The sequence below is a fragment of the Phasianus colchicus genome, chromosome 7, assembly GCF_987193195.1.
Source record: "Phasianus colchicus chromosome 7, bPhaCol1.hap1.1, whole genome shotgun sequence".
NCBI classification, from domain to species: Eukaryota; Metazoa; Chordata; class Aves; order Galliformes; family Phasianidae; genus Phasianus; species Phasianus colchicus.
The window spans coordinates 27537142-27554989 of NC_143442.1; the positions used below are offsets into that span (position 1 = coordinate 27537142).

Sequence of the window (17848 nt, forward strand, 5' to 3'; positions counted from 1 at the left end):
TGGGGTGTACATCAGATATTTTGTAACTCTTTTTGGCTTACACAGGGAGAAGATCCAGTTCATCCGGACAGAGGGAACGCCTGGCTTGGTGCGTTTATCCAGTGATGCAGACCTTGTCATGTTACTCAGGTAGGTGCTGCTGCTTTCTGTGCATGGATGGAATATGCTGTGGCAGCTGCTAAGGAGCCTTCCAGACAGTAGTGTGTACCCATTTAGTGAAATAAAGAAAATTCAAGATTTTTATTTCAAACTTTCCTTTGTAGGAAATAAATTATTTATGTTATTGAAATCAATCATCAGTATAATTAATCTTTAAGAGAAAAGTCAAAGAGTTAGTGCAATCCCAGAAAAACTTCATATCCTTCGTATTTTATTTCTCTTCTCTAGGTTTTTGTTTTGTTCTGGTTTTGTTTTCTAAAAATACCTAACTGAAAAGTTTTGCTTTGATTTTCTTCACATTTTAGTAATTAACTTATAATGCCATTGCTTCAAGGATGTATTAATGATAAAATGTTAATTGTTTATCCATTAGTTCCCTAAAATGTTGCATGTTAAACCTCAGAACTAGACTGGATTATTGCAAGTTTATTGTAGCTGTGAGTAAATACTGGAGTAAAAACAAAGATGGGCTGTGTTAAAATAATGGTGTACTAAGATACTAAAATTTCTTTTCCTACCTATATTTAGTCTTTGTAGATTTCTACTTCTAACAAAGAGTATTGTCATGACTCCTCTAAGAAACCATGCTAAAACTGCATGCTAATTGTAATGAGTCAGGCTTCCTCAGGTTCATGACGCCAGAATTCAGTATTTTGGCTGGCTGGATGTCCATGGGAAAGACTGTATCCCTTTCTCTCTCTGTTTCTGTAGTTGTGTAGGGGTTAGGGGTGGCGTAATTATCTTGTGAAGAACTCTGTGGTCTCGTGAACAATTGGGTGGAATCATTATTTCTGATACTTCTATTGCTTGGGAACACTACATTTTTTTTCAAGTACTTCAGTAAAAAGTTGCAGCTAGCAAAAAAAACACTCAAGAAGCTATGTTTTTAGGAACTGAATGAAATACAGTGCATCACTCTGAAAGTGATATTACATTGCTAAGAATAAAATATTTGTTTGTTCTTCTAAGCATGTTGTTTGTTATTCAGCACAAATAATCATCTTAACAAAAACTATCATTTTAACACTCTCTTCATTTAATCCAAGATTGAAGTAGTGGTTTAGATTTTATCATGTTTTCAGCATCAGAGTATATTTTTGAGGAGAACAACACGAGGTAATGAATGTAAGAGGTACCAGAAAAAATAAATTTCAATAAAAATCTCATGCAAAGAATTGCTCTAGTTCTTTGTTCTTTGAACAAAATTAGAAAGAAACATAATTTATTTAAACACTACTTTTAAGTTCTACAACAAAAGAATGGCTTGTGATTTTATTTCTGTAGTTCAATTTTTGAAAATAAATTTTTATCTTTTTGTGGATTTGCTTGTATCAACGTTGTGAAGAAACAGAAATTTTAATATATATATTGTCACTATGTACACTGATAAAATTATTGAGCTGCAAAATGTTTATTGTTTCTCTTTTAAACGTGTGGCAGTTCTAGATGAGGCATGAAATAGTCTGAACAGAATAAATGCAATACCCAGTTTCATCAATGGTAAAGACAAGGAAATAACCTATAAAACCAAATAACTCACTGTTCAGTACATTCAACAACTTCAGATGTGAATCTTAACCCTGGAGACTTAGAATATTTGCCTTTGTTCCTGGTCTTTGTGCAGTATTATAGATCTTTTTCTTTTTTCTAGGAAATCATGACTAAGGTTTTTGACCCTTTTCTAATAACAGTGCAAATGGAAGAAAAAAAAAAAAGAGAAAACACAAATGGAGCAAGTGTATTTTAGTATTGAAAACAATCATCATATTACATATTGTCTAATATTTCACAATATTTAGCAGTAATTATTGCTTTCCACTAAGTTTCAGTGGGAATGGCAGTAATATTCTAAGACTCTGTATGACTCTTAAGTGTGCATAGTGGAAATAGGCAAGTAACTAACAAAGAAAACAGATTAAATAGATACTTATTTTTAGAAAGATATCTTTTATTCATGCAAATAAATGTGTTGCTTTCTGAAATGTGCTTCTATTTACAAGTTTGTTCGAAGAGGAGATAATGTCATATGTGCCGCCACATGCCTTACTTCATCCCAGCTATTGCCAGTCCCCAAGAGGTTCACCAGTGTCCTCACCCCAGAACTCTCCAGGTAAGTTTCTAAGGCACAGAGTCTATAAGAACCATTTCTCATACTACGTAAAGATCAATTCTAGATCAGTAAAGTCAGGAACACACTCCTGCTGCCTTCCCAGAAGTCAAAGAATAGAGACAAGTTACTTGGCTGTAATTTTTAGTTTGCTTTCCAAATTCAATTTCAGAGCAGCCTAAAACGGAGCATTTGGAAATTATATCCAAACATATTTCCCTTTGCAGTTCCCAGCTTTTACTTAGATGAGCTGAAGCAGTGAACTTGTAATTGCTGTCATTGTCCACTGCAGTATTTTTATAATGATGATATTTGTAAAATATTGCCATATCATGACTTCCCACCTTTCTGAAAATCCAAGTTCTGTAGCTCCAGTAACAACAAAGATCTAGTCCTATTTTTGAGCAAAACCAGCCAGTGTGATTGAATTTGACTATCAAATGTGAACCTTTGCCTTGGGCTCATGAGGTGTTCTGCCAGTAAAAAAGATAGGTATATTCCAGCTTCAGAGTTTGTGATTATTGTTCTGACTTGTAAAAACATGTAAACTTGTTCTTCACTGATGTTGAACAACTAAATGACTGCTGATGCCAAGATCTCAATGCCTAGAAAAATAAAAACATGAGATCTAGTAAGTATACACTGAAATTCCACCGTTTGTTGGATAGTAAATAATAACAATAACATGTAAAGGCAGATTGTTGTCTCTTAACAAGAGGTCAAAAGAGAGCATCTTGCAGCTGTTTGGAAGTGCACATGTCAGAATGGAATGAAATTGATGTTTCACGTATTAGCTAATTATGTTGCTAATAAAAACTAAACTATTTCAAATTCCATTTCACCTCTGAAGACTGAGTATAGCAATGTGAAATTCACAGACTTCTCAAGAATATATAATAATAGGTAAATTGAATAAAACCACTGCAGTTTATCAGATGTGGCTTAGGATGACTCCTAAAAAGTAGAGAACAAAAACAGAGGAAACATTTCGGATGCAACCAACCCTGGGTAGTTCCAGAACATTTCACCAGCGAAGGTATTGTGGTCTTTATGGGCATTTCCCTGTCCACAGTCATTAGGAGAAGAAGTTATACTTTTTCAGGCAGCCAGACTGAAAGGACATAAAAATGTCCTGAGTGGTAGCTTGTCCTACTGGGCATGGGACCTCATAGACAAAGACCAATTGAGAGAAACTATCCTATGATCTTATGGCATTCTGCCATAATGTTATAATACGTATATTTGATGTTTTGGATTCATAGATGACTTAGCTAGAACTGTTTCCCTCCATTGCAAAGAAAGTAAGATTGAAAATACGCATGTATGCAACTTCTAACTACATCTAAATGCAAACCTAGCATTCTCTTAAGGAGTAAAAACAGGTGTTTTTTTTTCAGAGTTGTAATTTTTTTGTTATTACTACATGCATCAAAGCATGCTGGGCCAAGTTTCAGTCCAATGAAGTGTGTTTAATCTTTAATGTGTGATATTTGCCTCTGTTTCTCAAAGAAGTAGCACACAGTAAACGGATGAACAGTGATGGCTTTAGTCTCATCCTCCTTAAAATTGTAATCTCTATTCTGTTGCATAGAAAAAGATACAGTGACCATTGAATCTCCCTGTTTGTCTGCAAGAGTGAATGTTTGTGTTGGTGTACAAATGAAGTCCTATATCTTTTTTTTGATCAGGAATTATAAGTGACCCCTGATTTCTATGAAGGCTCTGTTTTCTCATCAGCTAAACTGGCCGTGCTGTACTGCAAGAGGTTGCATACTAAGGAGCCATTGTTTTGATCAGTCACTATCAGTTGTACTTTCTCTTTTGGGGAAGATGAATAATCATGAAGCTGCTCTTTATATCTGTTTTAGAATATAAACACTTTGAAAATCAAATGTGATTATCACATCACTTGCATTTTTTTAGCTCTCCCACTAACATCTTTTGTTCTCAAGGCGGAAGTAATCACTATAATTGCCCAGGAATTTCTTGGCATATGCATGTGATTTGTAATGAGAACTTGTCATGTGCTGTCAGAATAATGTGCTGTTGATTTCTGAGCCGTGAAGTAATGCATTACCAGATTTATGTTCTTTGGTATCTCTTAGCAATAATTTCCTCCAGGGGTTAAGTTTGAAGTAAGCTTTTGTTCTTTTTTGGTGATTACATTTTTGTGCCTACTTTGACCCAAAGTGGAATAAACAAATTAGGGGAAAAGAAGCCAATAATTAAGAGGCTGTTTATAGTTTCAAATTTCTTTAAGTACTCCACATTGTTCAGCTGAGAGAGTGTATGGTTAGATACCCTCTGCACTCTCAGTAACGTAGGATAACCACTATAGTTTAACCAATGACCATCATTTGCTTTTCCAGAGGAGTCCTTCATACTGCCATTCGTGCTCTGAGGATTCTCTGACACTTGCCATGCCTCCCATGTGTTACTCTGAGCCTAGAACAAGTGGCAAGTGTCTTTCTGGTCAGGCAGGTCTTTTGAACACCAGTGAATGGCAGTGTTAATACAGATCTTGCCTGCACTGTCTGGTCTCTGCAGTGAGACTGACTGTGTGGCTTCCTACAGCAGCCACTTCCGCAGGATGCTCTGCTTGCTTTTCATCTCAGAGCCATATATGCTGTGGCTCTGCAAGCAAAGGCTGAAAGGATGCATATTCTCCCTGTCTTAACTGTAAATGTTATCGTGTTTTCACTCACAGCATTTTTATATTTGCTTAGTTTCATTACAGACAGCCAAAAGAAAATTCATGTAAGAACTGATATCATTTAAAGCACGTGCTTCTAAGCTCCTTGTCTATATTTCTTGTGTCTTACTGACCTGTTAGTTGATCTCCAGTGTGTATAAGCAGTTAGCAACCTATGTATACTGTAAGGCATGAGAAATTTTTTTAACATGCTCTTGGGGGAAATGTCTACACACCCACAAAGGGAAGTAATTAATGTAATAAAAAATAGAGTTTAGAAGATGAAAGTAGCAGGACTAGGGTTAACTAACTGCCTTTTTGGCACACTTTCATGCAATTAAATCAACTGAAGTAATTTATCCAGAGAGCCAGTGGAAGTTCTAAAGGTTGTAATATTCAAATAGATCAGACAGAACAGTTGATTTGTGTATACTGGACTTATAAATGCAGGAGGTATGTAATATTTTTGGCAAACAGCTCTCTCCCTCGAAAATGAGTTCTCAAAAGTAAACTCACTTAGATGAGTATTGTGTATGATTCTACAGTTACAAATAAAATGCTCCATGAACTTAAAATTGGTACTGTTTCCATTTTCTCTTGTACTTTCCCAAGGGAAATCTTCCACTAAGGAATTTCCATAAGTTCTTTGGCTTGGTATATGCAACAGCAGCACAGTGGATGATAATTTTTATACTTCATTTCAGGAGTCTTAGTTTTGCTGAGAATAATAAAAATAGAACAGAGCACAACATGTATCTCATGAGCGTGAGCTGTTTTGAAGCTGAGACATTGAGTGTTCTTGACAAACAAAAGCCTTACCAGTTGATCATGCTATTTTTTTAAATCAGTCTTTTACATTTACCTGGATTTGCTCTTTAAGATGTGCTTTAGAAAGATGATCCTATTGGAAATGACAATCAGAAAGTTTTGGATACAGAGCAGATTTGAAGATACGCAGCTTTTATTCATTCGTAAGGGTGACTAAACCAAACACATACCATGCCTTTTGCTGTTCAGGAGTCTTCAGTAGATGATAGGACATGAATCAGGTCATGCCACTACAGCTCATTCTTTGCTTATTGCTTCCTGCAGGTACTCAGCGTGCCAATGCCCGAGCTCCAGCTCCTTACAAAAGAGATTTTGAAGCCAAGCTGAGAAACTTCTACAGAAAGTTGGAGACTAAAGGATATGGACAAGGCCCAGGGAAATTGAAGTATGTTAAAGAATCTCATGAAACTGGATTTGTAGCTCAGGAAGCTTGCCTTGCTTATCTTTGCACGTCTGCAAGCGTCCTCCTATTAGAAGGAATGCAGACGTTATGGTTACCCTCGTACTTCTGGAAATATAAAGCCTGTCATAAGAGATTTAATGACAGCATGTGATTCATAGCAGAGGATACAGCAAGTTCTGGGGCACTTCTTTGCTGTATCAATTCCAACTGCAGTTTTATATGAACAATATTATTAATGCGGTGACAAAAAGTGCTTTGGAAAAAGGCATGCAGAAGAGGAGGCTTCTGAACTCTTCCATCATAGCTGTTGCTGTGATAAAAATAATTATGTTTTCCTCTGTTTTTTTTTTTTTTCTGTTGGAAAAATCAGGTGTGCTTATCTTTTGTACATAGTTGCCACTATTGTTCATGTGGTCCTCTTTGGTAAAGAGGTGTTCTCTTCTGAGTTGTTTACAAGTCTTTATAGACTCTTTAAAGAGGACTGGTAAATTATTATTCATTTCCAAGGATCACCTTAGAAAACTGCTGATATTTTTAAGTTCAGCGCTCCTACTGTTGGAGTGCTTAGATGAAATCTTTCCTCTTTTGTTTAGTTGGTAATCATGTGATGACATACTGATACAGTAAGGATCATCGTCATCAGATACTTTCATAATTTTGTAAATCATCAAGTCTTGTTCCAGGTAAAAAAAAAAAAACAACTCACATAGTTTAGGCAAATCAAAATCAACTGTAATGAGAAAGTATACTTCCTCCCAAACAAGTTGACATTCTAATTGGCTCCCTCTACTACGAGAAGCTAATACTTTTAAAAACCCTTTGTTCTGTTAAGAGTTAGGGGCGTGTTTTCCCCAAACAGTCACTTCTTACATTTTGCAGGAATTTATGCAGAGCTCAGACTTTGTTTATGTTAAAAAAAAATTCCAAAATTGAAATGGGGTTTAAGTGGTGATGTTTAAGAGTCCTAAAAAGCAGATGTCAAACATGATTTTCCTATAATGTAATTAAGTCATAAACGCTTAAAGATTAATCAGTGAATATTTTGTCCTAAATACGTGGGCAAATAGCTGGTATAAGAGAATGGTGTTTGCTACCTGTGAGATCTATTACATTTCTTGCACTTTTTTTTCTCCTGACTCGTTTGCCATCACACTGCGTTTTTTTAAAGCAGGAAAGTAGCTTGGCTTTGAACAGTTTTCCCTGGGTTCCCAAGCACATGCTGACGTGCTCTTTTTCTTTCAAACTACAGCTCCAGCAGTTTTCCTACTGCCTGGGTTTTCTTGTTGCACTTGCTGTTTCCTGGCTTCCTTCTCTGCAGGCTAGCACACTGCAACCACTGACTGCTGCATGAGCAGTAAGACCAGCAAGGGCTTTGCAAGATGGCATGTGGAGGGGCAGGTTGCCTCTGTGTGTGGGGCACAGATCCAAGCTTGGGTCTGACTGACTGATCAAACACATGCATAAGGCAGTATTTGAATGTAAGACAAGCCAAGTTTCAGGAAACTAATTAAACACAGTTCTTTGGCAAAGGATAAAATGTTTAAGAGAGTAGGATTCTTTCACCTCGTATTTCAGATCTTTGTGATGTCTCCTTGATTTCACAATTTTTCTATTAAAAGATACAGAGTGTTTTTATATGCGATGTCTCAATTTGTTTCTTCTATATTTTATTTCATTTTATATTGGATGTCTCAATTACTGTTCCTTTTAGTCTTGTTGTCTCATCACATCTACACTGGGGATAATGTAGAGGTGTTCAAATCTGGAGTTAACATTTGGTGACTTTCACAAAGCTTTATCTTTTGCCTTGATAAGAGATTGATTTCTACATAAAGAGTTAGATTCTTGCTTACAGTAAAGACTAATTTAGAGGCCTAGCCCTGCAGAAGAATTTTAGACATACTGAAATGCTCATTTCAGGATTTTTCCTACTCTGGTCTTAATGTAAGAATAAAACAGGGTGGAAAAATCAAAACAACACTTCTTTGTACAAGACATATTACTGAAATGTTCAGTAGATGCTTCCAGGTTCTAGCAGACAGAAGCTGCCTGGTGTGGATCAAATTCTCCAGCGAAATGGGTATCAGGGCTCTAGTGAGTCATCTTGTACCTTGCAGTATAAGTAGGTATTTCCAAGCGTGGTTCATATTCATGAATTATTGTTTCAATGTATTCAATTTATTGTTTTGCTTTTCAGATTAATAATCAGGAGAGATCACTTGCTTGAAGATGCCTTTAACCAGATTATGGGTTACTCAAGAAAAGACTTGCAGAGAAATAAACTCTATGTCACATTTGTTGGGGAAGAAGGGTAAGTAGAACAGGGAAGTAAATGTAATCTCAAAACTGTCTTGCAGCTGTGCTGTTTCGCTGAAGTTTTTGTGGTCTAGAGTGAAAAGAGGAAGGACTGCGGTCAGGAAATGCCACATTTACAAGCCTAGAACATACAGCTGTTCAGGATGACTGTTTTAGGCTTTGTGAAATATAATGCATCCTGCCTTTGCAGAAGTAATACATGTGTTTATGTGAATTTTCACAATAGTTAGTGTGTGTTGTAGAGTGTTGCCGGGAAAGCAAAGAGAAAAACAAACTGCTTTTTTCTGTTATTCATATTTCTTTTCTGTCAGTGCTGTTATTGTATCTCTAGTGGCTGTTAAAAGATAGCTGCCATTTGCTGGAGAGGGAATACTTCCAGAACAGGCTAGATGCTTAATCACTAACTGCTTTGTAAGGCAGTGGGATCTGAAAGCCCTCAGTGCTGCAGGAGGCTCTCATCGTCTTTCTAGGCCAGGACCTGCTTCACAAATCAAAGCAATTAGGCTGTTGCCAGTTGTGAAATAAACACAGGTTTTCCTGACATTACAAAGTCACTTCATAGAATGCTCAGTCTGTCTGATGAAAATCTGATGTCTTATAGATTGTGAGGTGCACATTAGTAGGCAAGATGTGGTCAGGTTTTCTTTGCAAGTGTAAGTGGAACAACGTAGTAATTACCCGTTTTTGTCTCTTATTTTGTATCCCCTTTGTCAGCTCTTAAAGCCTTTTGCACTAGGCACAAATATTTTTATGAGCACATTTCATGAGTGTTTTTCTGAAGAAATTGAAAATTTTGTTCTCTGATATGTAGGAAAATGCAGCACACAGCTCTTGGGCTGCTGTAGTATGCACGATTGCCATGCAATGTGCAAGTCTATTTTTAAAATAGATAAGTTGTTATAGAGACATCTCATACAAGATTAGATTACTTTGAAAACTGTTTAAAGTTTACCCTGAGCTACTTACTGCTAATAAAGACCTGGTGAAGTCTTAAAATGTTGACAGCTGAGAGCCAAGTGTGGACTTGCTCATATAAATAATATCACTATGCTGTCTGAGGAAAAACTCAGAACTGGAATGACGAGGCTGATGCAGGATGAGATTACAGTGTATTGACAGAGCAGGGTGGGGATGCAGCAACAAGGTCTGTCTTACACAGCCCCACTGGCCTTCACTTTTGCAGCTGCAGCCTCAACTCAGATTTAAAAATGAAAGGGAAAATTTGAAAATCATACATGAGATAGAGATTGATCCAGATAGACTGTCTCCCTTCATCAGACATCAGGCTTTTGCATTTCGTCACTTAGTACAGCAAGATGAAGAGTGACCTAGAAGTGGAGGTGATACATACTGTTTCCACTATATCTAGCTGTAAACAAGACTCTCTTCTTAATGGAAAAGAATGAGTTAATGGAGTAAATTAAAATGAGGTCAATTCTCTATTTACAAATCTGTGTTGTGAATGAAGAAAGGATATGTGCAAACAATACTGTTTCATCAGAGGTGGTGCAAGGATGTGTATCACATTGAACCATTCATTTGGCTAGGTGTAGAAAGACAGGTCAGGGTGGAGGTGAATCTTTTTTTATTTGTTTCTCCTTTTTTTTAAAGAAAATTAATTGGAAGTTTGCTGTTGCATTGCTTTTCCTCTTGGTAGAGAGGTGTAAGACTGAAAGTAATGGGAAATAGAATCCTCTCAGATTAAGACGATCTGAGAAACTTCTGTTGGTGTAGTGAGTAACACAGGCATAGTTAATTGCCATTCATACAATTTTTTGTATATCTCATAATGTTTGGTATGTTCCTTCAACCTTCAGTTTCTACAGTCGTGTAACTGCGATGCCAGTTTAATGTTTTTTGTATTCATACTTTATTCGGAGAAAGTGAAGAAAATTTTAATGCAAAGAATATGATTTCTTAAAGTTATTTTCCCTAAGTTCTATGAACTATTAGCAGAAGCTGGTTTGTGTTTATAGTGATAAATCTGAAATATTACTGGCGCTTCCCAGGAGACATGAGTCACGTTGCCAACAACATATTTCTCTGCTCCTGAATACCCAAATGCCCTACAGTTGCAGCTGCTGTGCGGTTGCATACCTCTTGTATGAAGTTTTCTCACCCTTGTGCCAAGCCTTTAATTGTGGGATAAATCTGACTGACAGTGCAGGACTCTCATGATTGATTTATTTAGCATGACTCACAGTAACACCATGTACAAAGGGAGCTGTATGCAATGGCTGATAGTCAGGCACACAGTTTCTGTTCCATCTTCAGTTTTCATAGTCTCATTATCCCAGAAGTTTGTAAGAGTCTTCCAGACAACCCTTTCTTGATCTGGTATTTGTGCCAAGATTAAGATCCGACAGTGTCCATGATATCAAACTGTTATTTTTTCCTGCAAATTGAGGATGGAATCTACCCTTCTTGCCAGGGTGAGAATCTGTTTCAGTACTTTGCTTCTGAAGCTTAGCAGAAGCTAAGTGCTTCCAAATGACTGAAGGGAAAATATTTTTCCTTCAACAAAAGGGGGAGGCTTTGTCCTTAACTTGATAATGGTACCTAGCTCTTATTCTCCTGACAGTGTTGTCCTCAGAAAGGACTCTCATCTGTGTCTATCTTCTGTTAAAGTTTATGACCTAAAACATTAGTAGCAGGGGTCCTATGTGAAAGCTGACTTTCTCTATGATGCTTTTGTCTGTGTGTTGTCTCAGTGCTAAAGCAAGACCTTCATAAAAGTATGAAATTTTCAAGCTATCAAAAATCTATTTATTAGGACTATAGTAATCTTTCCTCCCCACAGGAAAACCTCTGATTTTCTTCCTCTACCAAAGCATTAACTTCATACTTAACTCATTTTACTGGTGACCCGTGGCATAATGTCAAAACTCAGTCTCAGTGCTTTGTCAGCAGTGAGTTTGTTTATGATACAAGAAGAGGTTTAGATTCCTTGTTCATTAGTGCTGGAATCTTGGAATAGAAAAAAAAAAAAAAAAAAACAACCCCAAAAATAACAAAAACAAAGGAAATACGCTCTCCAAAAGACATCTAAGTGCACTCAGCTTTGGAAGACAGACAAGAAAAGATTTAGACCAAGAAAGAGAAATCACTTAAGTAATATCAATTGCTAGGAAAAACAGAAATATTTTCCTTCAACTGTCCTACTGTTGTAAGTCTACATGGACAAAATATGGCCATTTTCTATTTTCATTCTTAATTTTTCAGATGCAGAGAGGTCTGATGTTGCCTCTTTTCATGTTTCATCTCCCTCCCCTCAGACATTTCTTGCCTTCACCTCCATTTATTTGGTTATATTCTCATGGCAAAAAAAAGCCCAAAAACATTACAGCGGGAAAATTACAGCCAAAAATTTTGATGTAGAGCATTTCCTTCCAGTCCTCCAAGTCATTGCTTTTCAGAGGATCCTCACAAGAACTTCACATCCCCCTTCACATCCAGATTAAGCAATCTGCTGGATAAGGGTTCTGGTTAAAATCTTCGGAAATTTTAATGGAAAATGTACTGTAAGGAATGTAAATTCAAAGAAGTGTTCCTTTGCACACAGTAAACACTGTATAGTAATGTGAAGTTTCTTTTTAAAGGTTGGACTACAGTGGACCTTCAAGGGAATTTTTTTTCCTGGTGTCTAGAGAGCTCTTCAATCCATATTATGGTTTATTTGAGTATTCAGCCAACGATACCTATACAGTACAAATAAGTCCCATGTCTGCTTTTGTAGACAATCACCATGAGTGGTAAGAATTTTTTTTTTCTTTGCTTTTCAGATATCTTTGTCTTTTCTGCTATTTCCATTTGCAGAGAATGCTTATATTTGCTCAGATGTATAGAACATAGTTTGATCTTTTTAACCAGCAGCAAAGTAATTGCATTTCTATAGAATTTCCTCATTTTGTTTTCTCTCGTGGTGGTTTTAAATGATCTTTTTTCTCACGAGGTCAGCAAAAGTGTGGTTTGGAACATGTATCGTGGGATTATCTCACAGCACAACATTCTGTGTTTTTTGTACTTCAGCAGACAGTCACTTTATGAAATCGAAATTAACTCCTTGTGCATTAAAAAATGCATGAGATTTTGGCTTGTTGTCAACTAAGAATATTAAGGGAGATTTCAAGCAGGTGTTGCTGTATATTTGTTTATCTGCTGGAGGTATCTTAATTAAAGGGGAAGACTGATGGTTACATAGCTCTTAAGCAAAGACTGCACTATGTACACCCATACTTCTAAAATAGTTGGCAAGGCTTTTTTAATCTCTTTTTCACACTCATAAGACAGTTCAGATCATGACGTCTCTGAAAGTTTATAAGCATTTTCTGTGAATATCAACAGATAGTTCTGTCATGTAAGCAGACAGTTCTGTCATGTAAGCAGAATACAGTAAAAATGGAGTAGTAACTGCTTATCTGTGTAGGACAGAGAGGTACTGGGCTCTTATTTGCTGGAAACCATTTGTGAAGAGTGAATATCTGAGAGGATTCTCATTAATAGTTTTTAAAATAAATAGAAAGTTAAGTGTTGACTGTGTCCAGTAAGGTGAAGCAGCCTTCCTGTTGAACTCCAATACGGCAGCATGTGAGAAAAGCAGAACAGTCAGGTTTTAGGAAGCTTCTGCCAGCACTTTGTGTTCATCCCTGGCTTCTGCAGTGAAGGACCAGAAACCTTGTCTGGGGTGATGGAAGTGTCATCCCATGCTTTCCTTCTTGGGCATGCTGGTGCCAGTGACAGTGCTGCTCTTGTACAGTCTCAGGATTTGGAGTGCATCTGTGACAAGCAGTTATACGCAGAAGGAGAAAGCTCTGTGTCACATCTTGCAGAGCTTCTGTACAGGCAGGTATAATAAAACCCTAATCTTTCAAAGTAAAACATGGCTCAGCATGCATAAATTCGAAGAAAAAATGAACTTCTCAACTTAAATCTAGTTCCAAACATCTGTAGGATTTTTCACAATAGATCATAATTCTCACAAGCAGATTTGCCAAGATGCTCCTGTTATGATGTTATGACCTCAAATCTATCAAACTCACCCCAGCCATCCTTATATACCCACCAAAATGAAGACAACAAGAAGAAACGGAAAAGGAAAATGAATGTGATCACATTGACATGAGGCTCTAAGATAATAAATAAATAAATAATAAAAAAGAAGTAAAATAAAAAGCTGCTAGCCACTGTTTGTGAAAACACATATAGAGGTCTATAGTTACCAGTCAGAAGAGGGAGCAAAATGCCACTGTATGCAGAAACACAGTGATAACTGTCAGTCTGGGGAAGTGTAGGAACCTTCAGCCTCTCAGTGGAACAAGAACAAATTAATCACAGACAAGGTGTGTAAAGAAAATGAACATTTTGTAAGATATCTTATAAATAGCACAGTCTGGCAGAGGTTAAGTATGGATTGGGTTAAGTATGGATTTGACATTTCTGAGAAGCTACAACTTAGATATCTGAGGGATTTTCCACACTCTCCAAACTTGCATTTTTTTTTTCTTTGCTCTTTTGGGAACATAAAAGAAACAGAAAAAAAGAAAAAGAAAAGAAAAAAAACACTGCAATTTAGACATAGCTATCTGACTTGAAAATGCTATCTGGATGTTTAAACAAGTTTTGATGACAGAGCAGTATACAAACCACAAAGTCTCAGTACAGTGACCATAACTCTTTGTCTTCTAGGTTCAGGTTTAGTGGTCGAATCCTTGGTCTTGCTCTGATACACCAATATTTGCTAGATGCCTTCTTTACACGACCCTTTTATAAAGCCCTCCTCCGAATGTGAGTAGAATTGTTCTGTCTCCTTTTTGGCTTGCTTCTTTGCCCATGGACAGTAGCATTTTGTGCACGGATATCTTATCCTCAAAATGACAGGCCTTTACATATTATTGAGACATTTCATTTTAATCCAGCATTTTTTTAAAAGGTTACTTGTTGCTGATTATGGTGTTAGCCTGTTACCTAATAACTTGGAATGCTCTTGATACTAATTTCATGCTGATCTGTATGATTTGTTTAAACAATACTATCAGCTTTCTTAACAAAATCCTACATTTGAGCTAGTAGAATGAAATGCTGTGGTTTTGTTCTAGATATTAATAGAAATGTTATTCATTTGTCTAGTAATGACTCATAAGATAGGATGTGAATCACTTCTTAACTTTGCCTGCAAGACTTGAATTCTCTGATTGCAGGCAGTCTCCATTTTGAGGAGCTTTACTTTGATAGGCTTCAGACTGGATTTTCAGAACTGCTACTGTTGTTCTGGCTTAAAGAATGTGAGCTGCACTTGCCCAGCATGTCTGGAAGTTAAGGCATAATGAAATTAAGGCAATTCAGTTTTTGTCCTCAGTTTCAAAACTGTTATGGAGAAGCCTGGAAGGTTATCATAGAATCATAGAATCTTTTGAGTTGGAAGGGACACTTAAAGGTCATTTGGTCCAAATCCCCTGCAAAGAACAAGGACACCTGCATGAGATAAGGTTGCTCAGAGCCTGGTCCAGCCTGCCATTGAATGTCTGCAAGGATGGGGCATGTTTCTTCAAAACATCATATATTTTACTAGTAAGGAGTAATGCATTCACTCCTATTCCATGTAAATGTTTGAAGTTCCTATATGCTAACAGTATCATTTTAATGAGGATGAGGACTTGCCCCAGATGAACTTTAATGACAATACTGTATAACTACCAAGTTAAATTAATTGTTTAACTTTCTGGTTATCTGGGCAGTTAAGTGTAAGATGATGATGTGACGAGTTTTGTATGCAGCCTATTTTGTGCAATTTCCCCATCACAGTCACAGATCTTTTCTTTCCTCAGAGCTTAGGAGCCATCCAAACCACCTCTGCAGATGGAGCATTGTGCCCAACTCATCTGCTTTGAAATAGGGACTGTTACTGCAGGGTGTCACTTCAAGTACATTTGAGCGTCCAATAAGAAAAGTACAGGACTTCTTGCTGACTTTTTGCATGCCCAAAAATGGTAGCAGGCAGGAAACCCTACAGATGAAAAGCAGCTTACATATGATTAGCCCCCAGTGTGCTATTTCACAGCACAGGTTATTGTCCAGAATTAAGAATTGCAGAATTTGCTACTCCAGTATTAAATACTATTAGAAGCTCATGTGTTCAAATCTTGGAGAAGTAACTGTTAAAGATAGCAAGGGCACTTGGCTTACAGGTTGGATTTGTAAAAGAAGGACCAGGCTTGGGGAGATATGGCAGAAATTAAAGAAAAAAAAAAGGCTATTTTTGTGATAAGAAGATGATGTGAACTGACTTATTTGCACAGTGAAGGGACAAGAGGAACATAAGTGAAAAGGATTGTTACTAAAAACTTACAGTTTCTTCTCTCATTTGAAGTTTTTATCTCTTCAGTGTATGTATTTTCATAATTTCAAAATATTCTTTACAGAAAATATGAGATGGACTCACTTTAAGCTTGAAAAGCAAGTGAATAAATTTTGGGGCTTTGATAACGCGTAAACTCAGTTTGAGTTATACAGTAGCTGCTATTGTTAGGTAAATAAAGGGAGATTTGAAATAACAACATCTTTATTCTGTTCATGTTTCTCACAGCTGACGTTATTCTCAGTCTGTTTTGCAGGACTGCTTTGAGTTTTGCTGCTGAACACACACTACTGCTGTCATCTGTATTTGTGTGTTTTGTTTTTGTTTATGTTTATGTTAGACTCTGTGATCTGAGTGACCTGGAATATCTTGATGAAGAGTTTCACCAGAGTTTGCAGTGGATGAAAGACAATGATATACATGATATCCTGGATCTCACGTTTACTGTAAATGAAGAAGTTTTTGGGCAGGTGTGCAAGATTCTTAATTTCTTTTTCTTTCTTCTCTCTGTTCTATTACTAGATAAACATTTACATGAACAGAAAAATGACTGTCATTCCATGCTGATTTGAACTTCTTTTTGTGAAATTCTGTTTGATTAAAACAATGTTGAAATTTTGGGAGTAGTTATTATTTTGAACCTGTCAAACTGTGTTTCTGGTTAACGAGATTTTCTGGAAACTATCTGAAATACCAACGTTTTTGATTGCCCTGCTGGAGGTAGTTTCCCTAAATTTAATTGCAGTAGAGTTAGCATTCAGAGGTGCTGGAACACCTTTGTTAGGACAATATTTAGGGACTTTGCTACTTTAATCTTTGTAAAGATTTTTTTTCTTTTGAGCTTCTTCTTACTTCGCACTAAATATAACTTAATGAAAACAAACAAAAAGATTTATTTTGTGTTCTATTGTTTCACATATTCCAATTTGCTAAAGTGAATCTTCCCTAATGCTTTTGAGGAATTATTCAACTTCAAGGTTGAAATTGTTGTAAATATTTATCTTAATAATGCTGTGATTGTTTTCTTCTAAGATCACAGAACGGGAATTAAAGCCAGGGGGTGCCAACATTCCAGTCACAGAAAAAAACAAGAAAGAATATATAGAAAGAATGGTAAAATGGAGAATTGAGAGAGGAGTTGTACAACAGACAGAAAGTCTAGTTCGTGGTTTCTATGAGGTAAAAGAAATTCTTAGCTGGAACATACTTTCTTTTCTATTCTTCCTAAATATTTTTCTCTTCATATACATTTCCCAAATAAGTAGTCCCAAAACACTAGTGCATGTATAATCAGAAGTGCCCTTACAGTATCTGTGTGTATGTGTGTACAAAAATCAGTGCTAGTCATTGACTTAAACTTTCTGGTTCTTAAAACTGGGAGATACTTTTGATCACTGTTTGTATGATAAGCAGTGCTAAAGTGAGCGGACTCTTTCTGCTTTGTGGTTTTTAGAGTATACTATACACAGCCTATCACAGCCGAGTGTATTTCAAATCATTTTTATCTTACCTGCCTTATCACAAACAATTAAATTGGATGTATTGAACTCTACTTGTCCTGAAATCATTCACTACTATTTGTCAGTAAGTTTCTGCCCCAAGCACTGTGGTCCTCCAGTGCAACCGTTTGAAACCGCAGCTTAAGAAATAAAGCCTGTGCCTTTAAAAAGAAAAAATAAAATAAAATTCTATCTATTCATAAGACAAACGTTACCTGATAAATGTCTTAGTAAGAGATGAGCCTTTTTTCTTTCACAGGTGGTTGATGCAAGGCTTGTGTCTGTATTTGATGCAAGAGAACTGGAACTGGTTATAGCTGGAACAGCAGAAATTGACTTGAGTGATTGGAGAAATAATACAGAATACAGAGGAGGTAACATCAGTTTTTATTTGTTCATTGACTGTACTGGGGGTCTTGGAATTACCCAGCTTCTAAGATGCTAGTGTATTTTCTGTGAGATACACCTTCAGTATCAACATCTTCTGTAT

The 17848-nt window shown here is 36.6% G+C and overlaps 1 protein-coding gene across 5 annotated transcripts in view; it reads left to right on the forward strand.

The window, feature by feature from the left end:
- Positions 1-17848, forward strand: part of HECW2 (HECT, C2 and WW domain containing E3 ubiquitin protein ligase 2) — a 186022-nt gene that overhangs the window by 151159 nt on the left and 17015 nt on the right. For all 5 annotated transcript variants that reach the window (XM_090144283.1, XM_090144285.1, XM_090144284.1 and 2 more), the window contains 9 exons: positions 46-129; positions 2160-2269; positions 6051-6171; positions 8387-8500; positions 12105-12257; positions 14191-14289; positions 16200-16329; positions 16892-17038; positions 17618-17732. In XM_090144283.1, the coding sequence (XP_090000409.1) occupies positions 46-129; positions 2160-2269; positions 6051-6171; positions 8387-8500; positions 12105-12257; positions 14191-14289; positions 16200-16329; positions 16892-17038; positions 17618-17732 (1073 nt within the window). The remainder of the gene's footprint in view (positions 1-45; positions 130-2159; positions 2270-6050; positions 6172-8386; positions 8501-12104; positions 12258-14190; positions 14290-16199; positions 16330-16891; positions 17039-17617; positions 17733-17848) is intronic.